The sequence below is a fragment of the Canis lupus genome, chromosome 20, assembly GCF_048164855.1.
Source record: "Canis lupus baileyi chromosome 20, mCanLup2.hap1, whole genome shotgun sequence".
NCBI lineage: Eukaryota > Metazoa > Chordata > Mammalia > Carnivora > Canidae > Canis > Canis lupus.
Window position 1 is genome coordinate 35298831 of NC_132857.1, and position 24314 is coordinate 35323144.

Sequence of the window (24314 nt, forward strand, 5' to 3'; positions counted from 1 at the left end):
GATGTTCTCCAATGGGTGAATGGATAAAAAAAAAAAAAAAAAAAAAAAAAAGGAATGAACTACTGAAACAGTAAGTTGGATAAATGTGAAATGTATTATTGTAAAAAGTCAGTCTCAGAAGATTACATAATGTAGGATTCCATTTATGAGACATTTTGGAAAGGACAAAACTGACATAAGCTTTGTGAAATATAAGAACTAACACTACTCTCCTAGAAAAACATGGCCAGGTGAGACCCTCAACAATAAAAACACAATGTGGAATAGAGCTTTTTTGAGTGTATATATTAAAATAAATTCAAAATATCTATCTAGGGAAAACTTAACTCCCTTTCAGAATGCTATCCTTATGAGATTTGGCAGTTTGTCCCAAGAGAATATAAAACCTATCACTAACTCAACCAGTGATTACCTATATTCTATTTTTCACCAGTTATGAAGAAAAGCTGTATTCCGGGTACTTATGAAGGACTAAAACCTCTTGATAAAGAAACCATGAGAAAGAATCTAGGTAGAGTCACACAAATGAAGGATAGCACTTACAAATATGCCTACAGCACGGGAATAACTTTCTTCTGGAAGCACCAAAGTTTGACACAACGAAAAAGTTGTTACAGAGCACTGTACAGAAGAAGCCAATGACTGTAAATTCCATCTTAATAAAGGAATTTGTGGCAGAGGAGAAACACAACCAAAATATGTTAATATTCTTCATTCTGTGCCTTAAAAATTTATAATGATGTCACTAAACGATAAAAACAAGTAACACAAACCTCACTGAAGTGAAAGCATCTTTTATAATAATGATGATGAATGCAAAAAACCCTACTTTTCCTGTATAGTTTTGATTCTCTCTTATGATCTAGAAAAAAATTATCATTAACATAGAACACTAGCTTGAAGAAAAATAACAAAAAAAATCGACTTCAATCTTCTCAGGTAATAAATCTTAAGTGATTGTGAAAATATTTTTCTTTTTTTTTAAATAAATCTTTTTTTTTTTTTTAAGATTTTATTTATTCTTGAGAGACAGAGAGACAGACACACAGGCAGAGGGAGAAGCAGGCTCCATGCAGGGAGCCCGACGTGGGACTCGATACCGAGTCTCTAGGATCATGCCCTGGGCTGAAAGTGGCACTAAACCTCTGAGCCACCCGGTCTGCCCTGTGAAAATATTTATACTCAGAGGAAATTTTCAGTGCAACTATGTTGGCAGCGCTCCCTGGTTATTCCAGTTGTTGCTTACTCTTAACAGGCATTAAATAAAAACTGTGATATTGAGTTTATGGAGTCTAACTCAACAATATTAAATTAGTTCTATGCACTTACCCTTGCATAGTGGAATTCAACTCCATAGAGTTCTAAGGTACGTGCCGTGTTCAGGTAATTAAATTCTGCTTCTGCGGGAGATAAACCTCTGTAAAGACATTATGTTATACATTATACCAATTACAAATATGGCCAAATTAGAAAGAAAAAAAAATGATTTATCTGGAAATTTTTGAGCATTCTAATTGAATCTTTTCTAATATACCATGCATGACTACTCCTCTTAGTTCCGTATAGTAATATCTAACTTACCTGTAGGGTACATTTTCAGGAACAAAAATCATTACTTTGTAGAATATTTTATTTTCCAGAAATACATGAATGCACCAGGGGATGTAGAGAAAAAGGAACCCTTCTGCACTGTTGGTGGGAATGCAAACTGGTGCAGCCGCTATGGAAAACAGTATGGAGGTTCCTCAAAAAATTAAAAATGCCATATCATCTAGTAATTCCACTACTGGGTATTCACCCGAAGAAAATGAAATCACGAACTCAAAAAAATATACGGACCCCTATGTTTATTACAGCCTTATTAATAATAGCCAAGATATGGAAACAAGCCAGTGTCCTTTGACAGGTAATTTGGTAAGACGTGGTTTATATATATATACAATGGACTATTACTCAGCCATAAAGAATGAGATCTTGCCATTTGTGACAAAATGGATGGACCCTGAAGGTATTCTATGAAGTGAAATAAGTCTGACTAAGAAGACAAACACCATATGATTTCACTTATATGCAGAATCAAAAAAACTGTATAAATAAAGAAACAGACCCACAAATACAGAGAACAAACTGATGGTTGTCAGAGAGGAGAGCTTTGGGAGGATGGGCAAAATGGGTGAAAGGGAGTGGGAGATACAGGCTTCCAGTTACAGAATGAGTTTAAGCACACGGAATCATGAGGTACAGCATACGGAATATAGTCAATGGTATTGTAATAGCATTGTATGGTAACATAATAGCTACATTTGTGAGTGTACCATAAGGAATAGACTTGTCAAATTACAGTGTTATACACCTGAAACTAATATAACTGTGTGGCAACTATATTACAAAAAAAAAAAAAAAAAAGGACCAAGTTTTAAAATTCCCTACTTGTTCTTACAGCTAACAAAGTCATTTTACCCTCTGACTTAATTTCAAAATGTTTTTCAGAAGATGGTCCAGTTATGGTATCTGCATTTAAATCACACAGGTGCTTCTGAAACACACAAATTGAGACAATCTCTAAAGCAATGCCTCTCAGAATATGTTATACATACAGGTGTTGATTCATACCAAGTACAGAAACTGAGTCAGTCTTTTATATTTCATAGTATAATTATTGGCAGAATAATTTCATGTCTGTTGAAACTAATAAGGAGAAACAAGGACTTGCTATTTTTTATGTCTCTACTTCTCCATTCTACTCTCCTAGTAACTCAATTTTACTATATCTTTCAGAAGTTTCATTCCATGACAGAATGGGGGGAAACTGTGGTCTTTTATCACAGATAGTTGCAGAAGTATTACTATATACAATCTGATGTGGAAGGAATAAGAACCAAATTGTTATATTTAAGAACATCCTGGTTATTCTGATGAACACAAGTTTGAGAACTACTACTCTAGCAAAGCCTTTAAAAACAAATCTACTCCTAGATTAGTTCTAAAACTATCTGATATCTGATATTATCTGACTATACCAGAGCAAAATCAGCAAATTAGAAAAGATAGCAACTTTCACTCACTAATGGTAACAGAAAAGGAAGCCAACAGCCTGCCAATGAAGCTCATAAAAATGGAATTCCTAGAAAAAGCACATATAAAAAAAAAAAAAAAAAAAAGAAAAAGCACATATACCTGAATTTTCTATAAAATTCAATTAAGGTAAATAAATCTCTACCTCCCTACCCATCCCCTATTCCTCAGTTAAACTGGATGATTCTATTTTTTCTTTGTTTAAAGATCTGAAGAATCTGCTCCTCCCTCTGCCTGTGTCTCTGCCTCTCTCTCTCTCTCTGTATTGCTCATGAATAAATAAATAAAATCTTAAAAAAAAAAAAAAAAGATCTGAGGAATCATTTCTTTAAACCAAATACAGGGGCAGCCCGGGTGGCTCAGCGATTTAGCACCACATTCAGCCCAGGGCCTGATCCTGGAGACCCGGGATTGAGTCCTATGTCGGGCTCCCTGCATGGACCCTGCTTCTCCCTCTACCTGTGTCTCTGCCCACCCCTCTTTCTCCCTCTGTGTCTCTTATTAATAAATAAAATCTTAAAAAAAATAAAAATAAACCAAATACAAATACATAATCAGTACCTTATTAAACTTTTTCCTCACAGAAGAGAGTTTCCATTACTGGCAAATTTTTTAAAAATCTGATTTATCAAAAAAATCTGATTTATCTTGAAACCCTTGATTCGGATATGCTATGTGTAAATGGCATTTACTGGGGGACCTGGGTGGCTCTGTGGCTGAGCGTATGCCTTTGGCTCAAATCATTATCCTGGGTCCTCGGATCAAGTCCCACATCTGGCTCCCCTCAAGGAGCCTGCTTCTCCCTCTGGCTATGTCTCTGCCATTCTCTCTCATGAATAAACAAATAAAATCTTCAAAAAAAATTGCCATTTATTGTGAGACTGAATCAGCCCCCTCACTGGCATTGGGCCAGTCTATTGAAATTGTGATTTTATTAGTCTTATTTTAGATCAGAGGTCAGCAAGCTTTTATAAAGAGCAAGACAATAAATACTTTAGGCTTTCAGGTCACATAATCTCTGCTACAACTACTCAGCTCTGCTGTTACATGAAAGCAGTCACAAACATGAAGACAAATAAGGGAATCTATGCTCCAGTAAGTGTTCATTTATGGACATCAAATTGGAATTTCTCAAGATTTCACCTGCCATAAAATGTTATTCTTTTTGTATTTTTGTCAAATATTTAAAATGTACAGATCATTCTAAGTTCATGGGCCAGTACAGAAATTGGCAGTGAGCCAGCACACCAACCTGTTTTAGATACATAGGCCACTACCAAATGAAAGTTAAGTTTTCTTAATATTAAGAGTTAATATTTCTTCTTACCATCTGCTGGGCATTGTTCTAAGTACTTTGTATATATAAACTCACTTAATCCTTACATTAACTCCAGAGGTAGATACTTTTATTACCCACAATTTATATATAATGAAACAGAGAAGCACAAGAAGCAATCTGACCAAGATTATAAAACAGTTGTCTTAGCCAGAATTTCAGACCAGGCAGTCTGGATCTCTAGTTCAAATATTTTCTTAGCCAATCTGCAATACCATCTTAGTTCCTCCATGAGTAATTTTGAATTGCATGTTAAAGCAAAAGTAAACTTTTAACAAATAAATGGTATTATTTTCTATTCACAGCAATAAATCTCTTCTTAAAACAAATTATGTCACAGGAAATGAAGACTCACAAAATAACAAAATTGAATATTGTTATGAATGAAAAAAATGCTAGATTTTTAAAATTATTTTTTTAAGATTTTGTTTATGAATTCATGAGAAACACAGAAAGGCAAAGACATAGGCAGAGTGAGAAGCAGGTTCCCTATGGGGAGCCCAATGTGGAACTTGATCCCTGGACCCTGGGATCACGACCTGAGCTGAATGAAGGCAGATGCTCAACCACAAGCCACCCAGGCACCCCTTAAAAGGATTTTTTAAAATTAATTTAATATTACAGAATGTTCCCTTTCTCCTTTTGACAAATTACCGAACAAATGTTTCCTTTCAGATAGCTAAAAACTAAGAAAGAATTGCTCAGTAGATTGATATGTAACAACCGATCTATGAGCATACTATTAATATTCTAAAATTACTCTTGGGGCACCTGGGTGGCTCAGTGGTTGAGCATCTGCCTTTGGCCCAGGTCGTGATCCCAGAGTCCAAGGACTGAGTCCCACATCAGGCACCCCACAGGGAGCTTCTCCCTCTTCCTATTGTCTCTGTCTCTCTCTCTGTGTGTCTCTCATGAATAAATAAATAAATCTTAAAATAAAAATAAAATAAAATTTCTCCTAAAGAACTGTCAACTTTACATAATAGCAAATTTCTTTCTTTCTTTTTTTTTAAGAGCATGGAGCCCAATACACAGCCCTGAAATCAAGACCTGGGCTAAGATGAAGTCAGAGGCTCAATCAACTGAGTCACCCAGGCACCCCAATAGCAAATTTCTGTTTACATATAGCTTTATGGTTCTTACTAGGAATGAAACAAAGATTCATATATTCTATGAAGTTAGCAATGATTTTTTTTAGTATAGACAACCCACATTTCCTTACACCAATAACACTATTTTATATAACAATAATTGTTGTGTATTAAGTAAATATAACAATCACATTAGAAATAATTTAAAACATTTCTCTAGAAAAGATGCCATTAAGAAGTTTATGAAATAAGCAGAAAAGTAAATAAATCCTTACGTATGTTGCTGATGTAATTTTGCTATTTCTTTTTCAAAATCTTGAGGTTGATTAGGAATGAAAGAATAATCTGAGAGGTAGCCTGACAAGTTATCTGACTGATTGTAGTCTCCAAGTTCAGCTATTACATGGAAGAAAAATAGTCAAAATTTAATAAACAAATTTAGTAATTCTGATAGCCCAAACAGCAATGTCACGAATTCCATTATATTTCTTGGAAGTTAAATATTTGTTTTTACTGCTAGCTACCATGTAAGCAAGTTATAACAACACAAGCATTCTTCTAGGTCTCAAACAACTTCAGAAAAACTTTTTCAGGAATTAAACTAACTGAATGTTTCATTACATTTCCTTTGCAATCACTTTTTTCTGTATAGTAACATATGTCTAATGAACTCCTGCATTAAAGGCAATGTACTATCAACACAGACCATTAATCACATGCTATGTGACCTAAGAGTGCGTTCATACTTACACTGAACAGCAAATGAAGCCAAAAGGGCAGCAGTATTATAAGGACAGGGCAATCTAATAAAACAAAACAGAAAATGCATAAGCTAAGGTTAAACACAATAATTTCAAAAGCACTGTAATTTATATAATACTGTTCACCTATGAAGTCTCCATCACTTACACTTTAACAATTAAGTAACAAACTTATCTGATGAAAAAAATCCATGCTGTAATAACCATTTTTCAATAGATAATTTATTTGAAATGATGAGTTACTTAATATAAAACTAAAAGTACTTTTAAAGTCCATTATTAAAAATTTTAAATAGCTCACCGTCCAGTAAGAATGTCTTGTTTAATTTGCAAAAAATACTGGTACCTTAAAAAGAGAGAGAGACCAAGAGACAACATTTAGATTTACTGGAATTACAACATTTAGATTTACTGGAATTACAACATTTAGAGTTTAAAAATGGTATACTTATATTAACTAGTAAAGTTGAATTTAAGTATTTGCTTTTATAATCTATATATTAGCACATGTAAAGATATTTTTAAAATAAGCTTTCATAAATTCATGAATCCCAATCTTTAAAATTCTTTGATAAACGCAATTCAGTACTTCAAATATGTTTCCACTAGCCTGTATTATAAAACTCAAGATCTCTAAGAACTACATGACAGAGGGAGATTAGGGAGTATTCTCTGAAGATTGTTGTTTATAGAAATTATAAGTGGGAAACACAGAAAACCTGAGTTAGAGACATAGGAGACTGACAGCAATGCAGTAAAGATCACGTGGAGAAAGTCATCCTTTCTACTGAGACAGAAAGCAAGCTGCAAAGACAGGCCTATGGTTGACTTATTTAGCTGCCAAAAGCTGCTAAGTGTAGAAAAGCACTTTTCCATTTTCATTTGAGTTAAGAAAGCTATCCTTGATCAGAAAACAAAAAACAAAAACAAAAAACAAAAAAAAACCTTAAGCTCCCTTCCCTACTATTAGAATTGCCAAGTACCCAAGTTCCTTTAAAACCAACAACACGTGCTCGCTTCGGCAGCACATATACTAAAACCAACAACACATTAAGATTTCTATCAAAAAGAATGCAGAGGTTGCTTACGAGATGGCACCTAGTCCTCACTAACGGGGTAAGTCATTCCCTCAATGATGTGTCGATGCTTGCAACAAGTCACCTGTACTTTTTAATGTTGGCAGAAGACCAAATTTTGTAGCTTTAAATGTTTTAACAGCGAATTTTAAGACTTTATTCCACTCCACTGAAAAAAGTACACATACTCCAAGAATCAAAAATCATGTTTAAGAATTTTAGTTGTCTGGCTGATTAAAATTATTAAAGACCTCCATGACAATATTCAAGTTATCAAAAAATGTAATTAAGTATTTCAGAGAATCAGATATTCACTAAAACAAAATTTTTTAAGTTGATAGAAATATCTTGGCTTCAACTGTGGAAGGAGCCTTGGTGTCCATCAAAAGATGAATGGATAAAGATGATGTGGTTTATGTATACAATGGAATATTACTCAGCCATTAGAAATGATAAATACCCACCATTTGCTTCAACGTGGTTGGAATTGGAGGGTATTATGCTGAGTGAAATAAGTCAATCGGAGAAGGACAAACATTAGATGGTCTCATTCATTTAGGGAATATAAAAAATAGCGAAAGGGAATAGAGGGGAAAGGAGAAAAAAATGAGTGGGAAATATCAGAAAGGGAGACAGAACATGAGAGACTCCTAACTCTGGGAAACGAACTAGGGGTGGTGGAAGGGGAGGTGGGCGAGGGGTGGGAGTGACTGGGTGACGGGCACTGAGGGGGGGCACTTGATGGGATGAGCACTGGGTGTTATTCTATATGTTGGCAAATCGAACACCAATAAAAGATAAATTTATAAAAAAAAGAAATATCTTGGCTTCACATATTAAGTATACAAACTTCCTGTGAGAATTAATATGTAATACTGTGAATATTACCTACTTATTCAATCTAAGACAATAAATCTCTACCTAGCTAACTTGGTTTCATAATTAAAGGTAAAGGTTCATGGTAGGAACTAATCTCATTGTTAAGATTGAAAAGGCATGTGTATTCTTTTTTTTTTTTAAATGATAGTCACACACAGAGAGAGAGAGGCAGAGACACAGGCAGAGGGAGAAGCAGGCTCCAGACACCGGGAGCCCGATGTGGGATTCGATCCCGGGTCTCCAGGATCGCGCCCTGGGCCAAAGGCAGGCGCTAAACTGCTGCGCCACCCAGGGATCCCAGGCATGTGTATTCTTGACATAATATTTTAAGTCTTACACAAATAATACCTATGCCTGATGAATTTTTATTTTTTAAATTAAATTCAATTAGCCAACATATAGTACATACTTATTTTCAGGTATAGTGTTCAATGATTTATCAGCTGCATATAACATGCAGTGCTCACATTATGTGATGAATTTTATTTAAATAACCAGTAAGGATTGAGAGTAGAAACTAGAATTCAAGTCCTAATACACTAAACCAGTCAGTGCTCCTTAGTAAAGTACTTAAAATTTGGCTGAGCCTCAGTTTCTAGATTTGTAAAAAAGGAAGTAATATCACTTGTCTAGTATATGTATCCTATGGGCCCTAAGTAAGGTGATTAAAAACCTAATTTTTAAATTAAGACTTTTAAGATAGATTAATAATGCTTGAGGTAAATACAGAAATGACACGCTTAATCTGTAAAAATAATACAACTTTTCTAATCTAGACAGTAACCAATACCATGAGCACTTATTATGTATTGAGTACACCTAAGCACTAAGAAGGGACCGAAGAAATGTCATTTGTACTGTCATGACTCATGAGAAAACTCCAATTCTAAGGATGCCAGCACCTGCTAATACCAAATGACTGATGTAGTCTGATGTAAGTTCTATAGGTCCACTCTTTTCTACAACTTATCTAAAATGGAATCTGAAGGTAAAGAGGTGTTGTCACAGATTTCCTGTTCTGTGGGTTTAAACTAGTCCTTAAAATTTATCAACTGTGGCTGAAGGTGTCATATTACTAGTCATGACCACTGCATTAAGCCTACCCAAGCAATAAAGTTGTAAAGGAGTATTCTTAACGCTGGCTGTCTATTAGAATCACCTGGGAAGCTTGTAATAATCCCATCTGAGACCTAATTAAATTAAAAGATCTCAGGGGTATGACCAAGGCATTAGCATGTTTTAAAGCTCCCCTAAGTGATTCTAAGTTGTAGGAAGGTAGAGATTCAATAAGGTATTCTACGATAATATAATAAAAACTAGCTACTTAAACCATTTTACCCAATACCACCAGTTAAAAGATTCTAGGACATCCTATTATAAAGGATTTTTCAAACAATACATTATTTTTAGTGAAAACAAAGCTAATCCTCTAGACAACAGGCTGAACACAAAGCAACTGCTTGGTTACTACCAAACTTGGCTTTACTTTCTTCTACTTCAGGAAGATATTATGACTTAATTATCATTGAGATACATTTATTTTTTTATTATGTTTTCAACACAGGCTATAAAAAAAAAAATCAACACATTCAAGCTCCATTAAGAAATTCAAAGACGGGATCCCTGGGTGGCGCAGCGGTTTGGCGCCTGCCTTTGGCCCAGGGCGCGATCCTGGAGACCCGGGATCGAATCCCACATCGGGCTCCCGGTGCATGGAGCCTGCTTCTCCCTCTGCCTGTGTCTCTGCCTCTCTCTCTCTCTGTGACTATCATGAATAAATAAATAAAATCTTTAAAAAAAAAGAAAAAAAAAAAAAAAAAAGAAATTCAAAGACATTTTGAGTGAAGTAAATTATGAATACGGCGGCAACTGGCCATATTTTAACTGCTCTAACAAACTTTTCATATATATTAAACACATTAGAAATCCAATTTTAAATTATTGGTCTTTTAATTAAAATATTTCTTATACATTTAAAACTGATTACATGAAATATGTATTATGGAATACTTTGCTACTTGATTTCAGGAAATTGTAAAATGTACTTAAACATGTTTCTTAAAGGGTGTTTGGGTGGCTCAATGGTTGAGCGTCTGCCTTTGGCTCAGGGTCATGATCCTGGGGTCCTAGATTTCAGTCCTGCATCAGGCTCACTGCAGGGAGTCTGCTTCTCCTGGTGTCTCTGGCTCTCTCATGAATCAATAAATAAAATCTTAAAAAAAAAGTTTCATAAATCATAATTTTTATTAATTCAGAGTAATTTCCTTGAAGTTAAGACAAAATCAGAGGAAGTTCTACAATACTAAGATTTATTAAGATAAAAGATTTTGTTATTTTAATTATTTAACAACAACAACTTGAATGATTGGGAGCTACAATATTAAACTGAAGGTTATTCATATGACACAACTTTGCTTTCCAAGACAAATTAGCTTGGAAATAATATTAGTTTCAACTGTTAGGACTGCCTAATCCAGGACCTACATTCCTAAATGCTGTTATAAAAAAGGTAACACCTTGCCCTCAACAAACACACAGAAAAGGACCCTCAAGAATGTCAATTTAACTTTTCTTAACTGGTCTACTGAAAACCCTAGTTTTATAAACACCCGATGATTGGTAAATACGGCCTAAATATTTTTATCCACATCACCACAGTACGCTAAACAATGACCAATATGGTAACATTTTACAGACTATTTACAGGTAGCTTTAGGAACAGATTGTTAATTGAGCACCTACCTTTCAGAGTAATTCTGAATAAAATCACTGACCTATATTCTTGTATCTGAGACTTTTATGGAGGTACTCTATGCTAATTTTTTATTTAGTCTTTTTTTTTTTTTTTTAAGCCTAATTCCAAATGCTGTCTTTCAAATAAACAAGATTATTATTTAGGTACAGATACCACAATGTGATTATTCCCCACTATTTCTACCTTAAATAGCTAACCTAACATTCATATACTTTCAAAATGCTCATCTGGGTCATTCTTGTGTATACTTTGTCAAGAAGAAGTGACAACAAAATTTGATTCTGTCTTAAGATCAGATTTAAAATTGCCAATAAAGTTAGCACTTAAAGAACTGAATGTGCTAGTGTACTCCCTGCCAACAATTTTTTAATAAAAAGGCACCTGATTACCTGAAACTCACAACACTATATGTTAATTATACTGTTAAGGAAAATGGTGAGAGTGGAGGAGAAAAAGAAAAAAAAAGAATTTGAATCTTAGCAAAAGGGAACTACAGATTGCATTTTCATAGGGAAAAAAAAGTATCTGTTGACCATTACTCCTGCACATAATAATTATATATTTTCCAAATTCTATGTTCTCCTCAATGGAAATAAAAAAAAAATCTAAATATGCTTTTACATGAACAAAAAACCAGCAGACACAATTCTCACTATGCAGCATCACTTGGATACAATTACAATATCATCTGATTACCTCAACTAGTTATACCAGTGATTCTTAACCATTTTTTTTTTACAAGTAGAAAATTCTGATTTGATACGGTTCAAAAGTCTGCTTGTGGATACATGGGGTGGGCCTGGAACTCCAATCTCCTAAAGCCCTCCCAGCCATCCAAGAGGGAAGGAAACATAAAAGATCTATAACCCATTCCATGTGATGGCTGGGAATCTCAGAATTACACCATGATAATCTTTTTCTGCCTAAATAATTTCAAAATTTCAAAAAAATTTTTCAAAATTTCATAGTTTTGACAATATTTTCAGGAAGAATATGCTCCATAAACCCACCTTGTGTATTCTTCTTGTAACTTGTTGGGGTCACTTACAAAAAATTTGACTCTAAAGTTCAAACTGTAAGGAGATCCTCCTAGAATTAATAAGAGCAGTTCTAATTAATCAGATTATATTAATCCTTTATCTTTATAAAGTATAGTTGCAAAATGTCAAGTAAGTGTGTATGCTCACTCTTTAGCTGCTTCCTTATTGGTTTGTTTGGATCCAGCCACCTCTGAAAAATAAATAAATAAGACTGATTTCTTTTTTCCTTGATGAACTAATACATCAATGCTTATAAATCTATAACATTTTAAGATCAATACTAAAAACTGCATTTTGAAAACAGTCTAGGAAAAAATAATCAATTTACAGATATTCATATTAAGTTAATAAAATTCTACTAGAAAGTATTGAATGTATTTGTGGGAACTCTAATTTTTTATTTAAATTTCCCATGAAATTCTATAGTATGCAATAAACTCTATTCCAGAAGGAAAAATCCTAAATAGCAATCTAAAGTGATTTCTGTTAATATATTATATAACAGTGTGGCAAGTTTTTAAAATTCTTGACATCTTTCATAAAAATATAGTTGACCTTATATTCTCATTCAGACAAAATCTAACTACACATCAAGAAAATACACTAAGAAAAAAAAATTTTTTTTCATTTTTTAAAAAGTAGGCTCCACACCCGAAATGGAGCCCAATGCACGGCTTGAACTCACAACCCTGAGGTTAAGATCTAAGCTGAGATCAAGAGTCAGATGTTCAACCAACTATGCCACCTAAGCATCCCAAATCTTAAGAAAAATTTTCTAACTTCTACCCTATTCCTTAAAAAATAAAACTATCTCCCCTTCCCCCCAAAAAATCTCCACCCTGATTTTGTAAGAGATAATGTTTAGTTTGGGGAAGTACTAAAAGGTGTGAGAATTTTAAGTAGTCTCAATACTTCTGAATGCCAATTAAGCTCTACTTCAGGAAAATTATAGCTAAATTCAGACTGCCAACATGTTTCAGTTAAAAAAATTAAAGAACCCAAAATGTGTATTAGACGTGGCAGTAGTTTGAAAGCACTACATAAATATCAACTTACGTATCATTATGTATAACCATACTCTACCACCCATACTTGATTCCAAGCAGAGCACATAGATTTTAATAACAAATGGCTAAGAGTAATTCATAAGTCTTTCCTTTTCATTATCCACAACATCCAACACATCAAATCCAGCTAATTCTACCTTCAAATATACTTTGAATTTAATAGATCTTCTCTATCCATTCTGCCATCATCTTTATGTCTGAGATAGCTCTGGCCATAGCTTATTTAAAAATAACAAAAAAAGATCATTTACTTTAGACACAGAGAAAACAGTGCACATGTGCACACAGCAGGGAGAAGGAAAGGAAGGCTGGGAGAGAGATTCCCAATCAGACTCTAAGCTGAGCTCAGAGCCTGATGAGAGGTTCAATCCCATGACCCATGATCACAACTGGAGCTGAAACCAAGAGTTAGGCGCATAAACTACAGCACCACCCAGGAGCCCCTAGCTATAGCCTCTTAATCGTTGTCCTTGCTTCTTTTCTTACCAAGTTCTTTATTCTCCATTCCAAAGCTAGATTCCTATTTCAGAACACATTACTCCTTTGCTTAAAGCTCTTTCTCAACACAAGGTCCAAAGCCCCTACTAGGGCTTGCATAATCACTTCTTACCTCAAATTACTAAACTCCAGCCACAACTGCCTCTTGACTGTTTCTCATAGATGCCAAGTTAGGGTCTTCAATTAGAAGTTTCTTCATGCATAGAATGTCCTTCTCCTAATTTCCCATGGCTGATTCTTATTAACTTCTAAGTCTCAACTTAAATGCTACCTCCTTGGAAAGGACTTCACTGATTACCAAAAGTATGTCACAAACCTCCTATTTCCTTGGTTATTTTCTATGAGTGGGTAAGGAATATTAATTTCTTATATAACATTTTCTTTCTTTTTTTAAGATTTTATTTATTTATTTATTCGTGAGAGACACAGAAAGAGAGGCAGACATAAAGAAAATGGGAGAATCAAGTTCCCTGTAGGGAACCTGATGTGGGACTCCAATGCAGGATCACAGAATCACAACCTGACGCAAAGGCAGGTGCTCAACCACTGAGCCACTCAGGTGCCCCTCATAACATTTTCTTAATCATAATGTTTATTTGCCCTTTTTATTGCCATCTCTTTCATTAGATGATGAATTCCATGAGGTTAAAGGATAAAATCTGATTCGTTCAAAGCAGAGAGTAAGCACCTATGCATAGGGCATGGCATATAATTTGTACTAAAAAATTTGGTGGGGTGCCTGAGTGGCTGTCAGTTAAGTGTCTGCTTCAGCTCAGGTCATGATATCAGGGTCCTGGGATTGAGCCCCATGTTGGGCTCCCCGCACAGTGAGGAGCCTGTTTCTCCCACTCTCTCCATCTGCCACTCACCCCAGCTTGTGCTCTGTCAAATAAATAAATAAAATCTTTTAAAAAAAATTTGGTGAAGGACTGACTAAACCTGCTAAATGGCTCAACAGTTGGCATGGGTGAGGGGAATCAGTTTCTGCATCAATAATCAGTTTTCACCCTTACTTCACAAATTTGTTTCGCCTGTATATCCACCCATTTATCCACCTTCCAAACCATCTATATATTAAGGTGATTTCATTCTTCATGTTTTCTAGACAAAGTCATAAATTACCTTCATCTTAATGCTTGTCTATACTCAAAATTTGGGCTTGGATAATCTATTTAAAGCCTGTCTTCCACATTCAGTTCTCCCTTAAAATATTCTAAAACAGTATCAGAAATATAAACACATTTACATACATATAAATGTATTAAGTTAAGATGTATTAAGATGTACTAGATGTATTAAGATGTAGATGTATTAAGCTGACAAAGCTTAGAAGGAGTACAATAACAAGTCCTGGGAAATTTAATCAACTTATCAATAACGTCAATGAGATAGGATTTAGGTTCTTGGCTTAGACCATGAAGATGAAACAATGTTACAATCAGTACTACTGGACACTAAAGATACTGTTCCTAGTAAAAACACATCATCAAGTCAAAAGAAAAAGTGGGAAAACAGAGAACATATAGAGAAGTCCTATAGGGGTACCTGGGTGTCTCAGTCAGTTAAGCATCTACCTTTGATCCCAGCATCCTAAGATCCAGTCCTCTATCAGACTCCCTGATCAGCTCCTTCTGCCCCTACCCCTGCTCATGCTTTCTCTGTTTCTCTCTCTCAAATAAACACAATCTTTAAAAAAAATAAATTCTACAAAGAAGAAAAAACCCAACACTAATAGAAATATGAATAATGAGTAAGAACAGAAAATTCACAGGAAATATACATAATATTTAAGATAAAATATTCTCTCTTGATCATAATTAGAGAAATATAGAAGTAACCCACATTAGATTTTCATTTTTCAGTATTAACACACTGGCAAAGATTAAAAATTTAATGCCATACCACAATGGCTCCCAGAATGTGGAAACAGGCACATGTACATAGCTGATGAGAATAAAAATTATACCATCTCAATGTAGGACAACTTGGCAATATTTATCAAATGTATAATGTAATTGACCAGAGACCTAGCATTACTTTATGCAGAATTACTTACTGAGATATATTTCACACAATATAAAATTCACCATTTAAAAAATGTAAACTTCAGTGTACTTGAGGGTATTCACTATGTTGTATAACCACCAATACTAAATAATACTTGCATCACCCCAAAGAAATTCCATACCTATTAGCAGTCGGTCTCAATGACCTCCTACCCACAGCCCCTAGCAAGTACTTACTGTCTCTATGGATTTTATTATTTTGGACATTTCATATGAATGTAATCAGACAACAGGTAGTCTTGTGTGTCTAGCTTCTTTCCTTTAGTATAATGTTTTCAAGGTTTATTATCCATGTTGTGGCATTTAACAGTACCTCATTCCATTTATAGCTGACATTTAGGCCTTTTCTACCTTTATGCTCTCGTGAATTACACTGCTATGAACAATTTTGTGTGAACGTGTGACAATCAATTCTCTCCAGTGTATGTCTAGGATTGGTATTATGATAATTCTATATTTAATTATATATTTAACCTTTTAAGGAACTGCCAAATTTATATCCATAGTGGCCTGCAATATATCACATTTCCATGATCTATGTCAAAGGGTTCCAATTTCTTTGTATCCTCATCAATACTTGCCGTCTTTTTAAGTACACCCATCCTATTAGGTATAAAGAGATATGTAATTCCTTTTAATTGATAAATTATATTCTACTGTAACTGATAAATTATATTCTATTGTACAAATATACAACTTGGTTTATGCACTCATCAGATGGTAGACACAAGTGTTTCCACTTTTCAGCTATCATGAATAATGCTGCTAAGAACATCTAAGTACTAACTTTTGTGTGTGGACATGTTTTCATGTCTGGGTACATATTGGGAGTGGAACTGCTCACAGCACATTGTTTTTCCTTTTTTACTACATATTAGAAACAAGTATTGTAATCCTTCTAATTTTGTTCCTATATAAATGAGCACTAAAATTATGTCATTACCTATAGTCAGACACCATAATCTGCTGTGCCTAAAATTGCTCTACTGATTGAATATGCTGTATCAGAGATAAGAGTCTTCATTGTTTGTAATGCAATATATATGAATTTAAAATATAGTACCTTATTAAAAGTGATTAATACCTATCAAGTATTAATAGCTAATAGGGAGGTTTTGGTTCAAGATAGCAATATAGGAGAACCCTAAACTCACCTCATCCCATGGACACACTGAATCTAAAAGCTACATATGGAACCCCCAAACTAGATGAGTGACTTCCTCCCACTGGGTAAAAGAGAAAAAACTCACGTCCAAGTCGGAAGGACAGGCCAAGACACAATCTCACCACAAACCTCACCCCCATCATGGTAACCCATAATGAGGAGGGAACTCACAATCCCAAGCTTCTCCCTGAAGAGCAAAGGGTTTGAACCACACATCTGACACTCCAACTTTTAACACCTGCACCTGACAGATGACTGCCCAAAACCTCCAGCTTTGAAAATCAAGTAGAGCCTGTGACCACAAGACTCCCAAGACTGGAGTAAACTGAGAAACAGTTCTTAAAGGCTTAATGCAAACTCACCGACCCCAGGGGAGAGTAGAGGCAGCCAACTTAAAAGTGCCCAGACTTTCTGCAAGAGAGACTTACTTGCTTATCTTAAAGGATGGGCCTAAGGGGAAGAAATCTAATTTAATATACATCTGGGGCACCTAATGAAACACTCTCCGAAGATGGAGACCAGCAGGTGCCATCTTTGTACTTTCCCTCTGCCTTGGAAAGGAACTTATATATTCCTTGTCTGGCACCCTGATTTTTTCAACTGCTGCCCAGGAGACACCTAATAGATTGCTTGGCTCTGGTGACCACTGGCACTAGGTCCCACCACAGGACTCTACCACGTGAAGAGAGTTTTTAACCACCTACCAACCACAGGTTGGGAGAGAGACAAGAGGTTGAGGTACCCAGTTCTTCCGTGAAGGAGGTTTCTTTTCTTTTTTCTTTTCTTTTCTTCTTTTCTTTTCTCTTTTTTTAAGATTTTATTTATTTACTCATGAGAGACAGAAAGGCAGAGACACAGACAGAGGGAGAAGCAGGCTCCTTGCAGGAGGCCCGATGTGGGACTCAATCCTGGGACTCCGGGATCACACCCTGAGCCAAAGGCAGACGTTCAACCACTGAGTCACCCAGGCATCCCCCTATTAGCTTTTCTTATAGCTGTAGTCAGAGTAACAGGCTTTCAATCACATCTAGGGGTGTCTCAGTGGTTCAGGCACTTGAGTGTCCGTCTCCTGGTTTCAGCTCAGGACACGATCTTAGCTGCGGGATCAAGCCCCACCTTGGGCTCGTGCTCAGCAGATTCTACCTCAATTCCCTCCCCCACAAAAAGGTTTCCCCCACTTATGCTTTCTCTATATATATAATAAACAAAATCTTTAAAAATAAATACCTAAACACATACCTAAGAGCTGACTGTAATCCTCTCAAGAGACCTCAGAGGGCAGGTAATATCTTTAAGTGCTCCCTCTGCCATGCTCCAGACAACCAGTGTCTCCCAGAAGACAGCTTTTATGTATATCTGGTGCCCTAGGTTTTATGACTGCTATCCAGGGAATACTCCTTGATTATCTGGCTCTAGAGCCCACCACGGCTTCTGTTCATGGGTCCAGTGGGACTAATGACAAATGGAGAAACAGTTCTAGGCTGGCTACCACCCCCACAGTAGAATGCAGAGATGGGAGAATGAAACACACCCTTAGTCTTTATGTGAAAGAGGCCTATTTGCTTGTGTTGAAGATTTAGCCTGAGGGGTAGGCTTCCAGTTTGGCACACATACAAGAATTTAGTTAGGCACTCTCTAGGGAAGGAAGATGGTGCCTTCTAGGGAAGGAAGATGGTGCCTTCTTTTTTTTTTTTTTTTTTTTTTTTTTAAGATTTTGTTTATTCCTGAGAGATACAGAGAGAAAGAGGCAGAGACACAGGCAGAGGGAGATGCAGGCTCCATGCAGGGAGCCCGATGTGGGACTCGATCCCGAGTCTCCAGGATCACACCCTGGGCCAAAGGTAGGCGTTAAACTGCTGAGCCACCCAGGGATCCCCAAGATGGTGCCTTCTTTATACTCTCTTGCCCCACCCAGGTTGTTGGTGTTGCTAAGAAAGGAACTTGTGTCTGGTGCCTTGTTTTTGTTCCAGCTACCCAGAGGACACACCCTTTTATGGCTTGGCTCTGATGGCCAGCAGAGCTTGTGTTCATAGATTCAAGGAGGACAGTAGCAAACAAAAAAAATAGTTCTTAAGTGAGGGCTCACCCCACAGCTCAGCACTGAGGAAGTGAACAAAGCCCACGTCCCAGTAATTCCCTAAAAGAGGTACAGTTGCATATTTTAAAAGCTGCTTCGGAGGGTCTGGCTTCCACTCAGCTCAAATCTAGGTGCTGACTGAGACACTGAAAGATCTTGGGCACACCTTTAACTACTGGGAGATACTAAAAACAAAAGAGGCTGCTTGGAAAATCATAAGCTAGGGTAGAGGTAAATGGTAAGTTTCAACACAAGGCCATTTCTTCGAGACTGGGAGAGGTGGCTGTTTTACATAACTCACAGAAAGCAACACAGAGGGGTGCTTGGGTGGCTCACTTGGTTAAGTATCTGCCTTTGGCTCAGATCATGATCCCAGAGTCCTGGGTTGGAACCCTGTGTTGGGCTCCCTGCTCAGCAGGAAGTCTGCTCTTCTTAAGATTTTATTTATTCATGCAACACAGAGAGAGAGAGAGAGAGAGAGAGAGAGAGAGAGAGAGAGAGAAGCAGAGACACAGGCAGAGGGAAAAGCAGGCTCCATGCAGGGAGCCCAATGTGGGACTCCATCCTGGGACTCCAGGATCACACCCTGGGCTGAAGGCGGTGCAAAACCCCTGAGCCACCTGGGCTTCCTGGAAGTCTGCTTTTCCCCTCTGTCCCTCCCCCTGCTCATGCTTACACTTGCTTTTTTCTCTCTCTGAAATAAAATCTTTAAAAGATAAGTGATTTACCTCATAAAGAGTACAAGTAATACTCATAGTTACTCACCTAGCTTAGAAGAACTAACGAACACAGTGAGAATTTCAACAGAGACAGAATTTATAATAAAGTACCAAAAGGAAATCACAGAACTGAAGAACACAATAGCTGAACTGAAACATACATTAGAATGGTTCAAGAGCAGATTTTTTTTTTGGCCTAATACAATATCAACATCAGATTTAGATGAAACAGAAGAAAGATAGCTTAAAGGACTTATGGGACAACCTCTAGCCATTCAGTATTCATTCCATAGGGCTCCCACAGTAGAAAAGAGACAGAAAGGAGCAGAAAACTTATTTGAAGAAATAATGGCTGAAAGCTATCCTAAGCCGGGGAAGGAAATAGACAATCAGATCCAAAAAAATCACAGAGTTCCAAATAAGAGGAATCTAAAGAGACCCACTGCAGGACACATTTTTTTTTTTTTCAAGGAGAGAATCTTAAAAGCAGCAAGAAAAAACCAACCTGTTACATACAAAGGAAATCTAGTAAAATTGTCAGCAGATTTTTTTAGCAGAAACTTTGCAGGCCAGAAGACAAGGGCATAGTCAAACTGCTGAATGAAACTGACAACCAAAAATACTCTGAATGCAGAACTGCCTTCAGAATTGAAAGAGTGATCAAGCATTATCCAGACAAGCAAAAGCAAAAGCATCACCACTGGACTAGCCTTAAGATAAATGTTAAAGGTACTTCTTTAAACTGAAATGAAAGGGTACTAATTAGCAACAAGAAAACAGGAAAGTATAAATCTCACCGGTAAAAGTAAATATGCAGTAAAATTCAGAATAATCTAACGTTGTAAAGGTAGTGGATTAATTACATATTAAGCTAGTATAAAGGTTAAAAGATAGAACTAATAAAAATAACTATAATCAGTAATTTGTTACTAGATACACAAGTTAAAAACATGTAAACTGTTATCAACTTAAAACACTTATAAGGATAAGTTGCTTTATGTAAGCTTCATGATAACTACATAGCAAAACCTATAGTCGATATATAAAAATAAAGAGAAAGGAATCTAACCATACCACTACAAAAATCATCAAATTGCAAAGAAAGAAAATAAGACCCATCTATATGCTACCTACGAGAGACTTGCTTCATAGGGAAGGATACATAGACTAAAGATGAAGGCATGGAAAAAAATATTCCATTGATGTTGGGAACAAAGGCAGAAGGAAATGCATATAAAATTAAATTTTCTTATACCCTGCAGCCCATTGACAAATACTTGAGGACCACATAGTATGACCAGGAAATTTGCAACTGTCTTAATGCTTAATGCTTTGCTAGAGGGAAAAACAACCTAGGCTTGACAAAACCTAGGCCTCCAGCATCCTGTGAGTCTTCGTTAGCATATGAAAGTCCTTTTGGAAACTTCCCTTAATCTTTACTTCCCCCAATTTAAAAATATATTAAGTTGCTCCTCAAAATCTCAGGGCAGAAATAGGGCAACATCTACTTCTGCACACTGGTCCTGTCCCTGGGCTTCCATAAAAACCACCTTGCACCAAAGATGTCTAAGAATTCTTTCTTGACCATAAGTTCTGAACCCCACCTTCAAACCACAACACATGCAAAATGGAAACAGAAAGAAACCTGGGTAGCTATACTTATATAAGACAAAATAGACTTTAAGACAAAGATTTCCATAAGAGACATAGTTATTATATAATGACTAAGGGGTCAATCTAACAGGATATAAAATTTGTAAATATTTATGCACCTAACACAAAGCACATAAACATATAAAGCAAGCATTAACAGACTTAAAGGAAGAAATAGATAATACAATGATATTAGGGGACTTTAATACCCAACTATTATCAAGTAAGCAGATCATCTAGACAGAAACTTAATAAGAAAACATTGGCTTAAACAAGAAATACCAAGTGTTGGTGAGGATGTGGAGATAAAGAATAACACTTTTGTGCACTGTTAGTGGGAATGTTAACTGCTGCAGCCATTATGTAAAACAGTATGGAGATGCCTGAAAAAAATTAAAAATAGAATTTCTATATGATCAAGCAATTCCACTCTGATACTTATCCAAAGGAAACCAAACACTAACTTTTTTTTTTAAGATTTTAATTATTTATTCATGAGAGACAGAGGCACAGACTTAGGCAGAGGGAGAAGCAGGTTCTCTGCAGGAAGCCTGATGCAGGCCACAATTCCAGGATCCACAATTCCGACTTGAGCCAGAGGCAGATGCTCAAACACTGACCACCCAGGTGCCCCCTAAACACTAACTTGAAAAGATATCTGCATCCTAGTATTCACTGAAGCATTATTTTACAACAGCCAAGATACGGAAGTAACCTAAGTGTCCACTGCTGGATGAATGGACAAAAAGACAGGATGTGTATATGCACATGCGCGCGCGCGCGCGCGCACACACACACACACACACACACACACACACACACACACAGGAATATTACCAAACCATAATAAAGAAGGGTATCTTGCCATTTGTGACAACTTGTATGGTGGACTTCTGAGGGTATTATGCTAAAGAAAATGAACCAGACAGGGAAAAACAAATACCATTATGATCTCACTTCTGGGAAACTAAAAACACAAAACACAAACACAAACCCAACCAAAATGCTGAATTCTTGAACAGATAGGTGGCTGCCAGGGGTGGCACATAGTGCATGGATGAAATGGTAAAGGGAGTCAAACCGTACGTATTTCCAGTTATTTTATAACTGGAAGTCCTAGAGAATGTAATGTATGGCATAGTAACTATAGTTACCATTTTTTTTATAGTTACCATTTTATATTAATGACAGTTAATATACTGTATATTTGAAAGTTGCTAAGAGAATAGATTTTAAAAGTTCATCACAAGTATAAAATTTGTAATAGTATGGTGATGGATGTTAACCATACTTAACTGCGGTAATAATTTCATAATATACACAAATATAGAGTCATTATGTTCTACATCTGAAACTAATATTATGTTACATGTCAATCATATCTCAATAAAAAAAAAGAAGAGATAGCTATTAGGGATGAGTATTTCATCATCAATTCTATCAAATACTGAAGGAGTTTCAATTTAGGCCTGGAGCTCTGTTTGTATCTTCTCAAAATTAACTGTTCATTTTTTTCACTTTGTAGAGTCTATTATTAAATCTTCAAAATGTCTCATATATGCAAGTTAATTTTTACCTTATAAAATGTAGTATTTTAAAAAAAAAAGAAAGTTACACAATTGCTTGATAAAACCTGCTGTGTTATTATTAAAATATTCTGTGCTGGGGCGCCTGGATGGCTCACTGGTTGGGCATCTGCCTTCAGCTCAGAGCATGATCCTGCAATCCCAGGATGGAGTCCCATATTGGGCTCCCTTCTAGGGGCCTGCTTCTCCCTCTGCCTTTGTCTCTGCTTCTCTCTCTCTCTCTGGGTCTCTCGCGAATAAATAAAATCTTTAAACAATAATAAAATATTCTGTGCTTATATTATTATTTGTTGCATCTAATAATGTTGAAGCGTAATTATTTCTTATTTCATTAATCTTAGCCTATTGGGTTAGAGCAGTAATTTTCAAGACATGGTTCCCTGGACTAGCAGCATTATCATAAAGGGAACTTGTTTGCACTGCAAGTTATTGAGCTTCACACCAGACTTTCTGAATCAGAAACTCTTAGAGCCCAGAAATCTGTATTTTAAGAAGTATCCAGGTGATTCTGATGTAAGTTAGGTTTGAAAGCCACAAGATTAGGGAATATGGAAACAGTAGTAAACAGTAAAAGATCATAACCACAACACAAAGTATCAGAAGTCATCCTTCTGATGAAGAAAGAACAAGTCAATGGGGCACCTGGGTGGGCTTAGTGGTAGACATCTGCCTTTGGCTCAGGTCGTGATCCCAGGGTCCTGGAATCAAGTCCTGCTCCAGTTTCCCCATAGGGAGCCTGCTTCTCCCTCTGCCTATGTCTTTGCCTCTATTTCTCTGTGTCTCCCAAGAGTAAATAAATAAAATATATATTTTTTAAAAAGAAAGTACAAGTCAACAGTAGTTGATAATCTAAGCTCTGTCCCACACTGAATGACACTACTTCACTTTAGGGACAAAAACCAAAGAAATAAAAAAGTAAACGCACATGAATAATATAATTAGAGGGTTCCAATGATTATTGCAATGATAATGGCCAATAAGAGCCATCTGTAAGTGTTTATAAAGAAATTATGAGGGGGCCTGGGTGGCTCAGTAGGTTTAGCATCTGTCTTCAGCTCAGGTCATAATCTTTAGGGTCCTGGGATTGAGCCCCTGGTCAGGTTCCCTGCTGAGCTGATAGTCTGCCTTTCCCTCTCCATCTGCCTCTTCTCCAGCCCAGCTCATGTTCTCTAATGCTCTCTCTACCTTGCTCTCAAGTAAATAAATAAAATTTTTTAAAAAGAGAGAAATTATGCATAATGAATTGTAACCACATTATTATTTTGCTCCCTCAATAAACATTCACTGAATACTACTATAAAACCATACGTTATATGCTAAGAGCTAAAGCTGGGATACATAGGTATTAATAAAAACAGAAGAAATTTTGAAAGGTCAAAGTTTTTAATTGATTTTGTTTGCTGCACTGGAATTCAACACCCAGAAAGATTCTGAAGAAAAGGATATCCTACTAGGAGTCCATATTTGTTA

At 36.1% G+C, this 24314-nt stretch overlaps 1 protein-coding gene across 14 annotated transcripts in view; it reads right to left on the reverse strand.

The window, feature by feature from the left end:
- The window catches only part of PTPN4 (protein tyrosine phosphatase non-receptor type 4), a 207937-nt gene that overhangs the window by 92636 nt on the left and 90987 nt on the right, over positions 1–24314 (reverse strand). For 7 of the 14 annotated variants that reach the window (XM_072788886.1, XM_072788887.1, XM_072788882.1 and 4 more), the window contains 6 exons: positions 12161–12224; positions 11984–12083; positions 6565–6609; positions 6253–6305; positions 5778–5898; positions 1330–1417 (listed from right to left, as the gene is read on the reverse strand). In XM_072788886.1, coding sequence (XP_072644987.1) covers positions 1330–1417; positions 5778–5898; positions 6253–6305; positions 6565–6609; positions 11984–12083; positions 12161–12224 — 471 coding nt within the window. The remainder of the gene's footprint in view (positions 1–1329; positions 1418–5777; positions 5899–6252; positions 6306–6564; positions 6610–11983; positions 12084–12160; positions 12225–24314) is intronic. The other 7 variants (XM_072788884.1, XM_072788878.1, XM_072788889.1 and 4 more) reach the window with 4 other exon arrangements.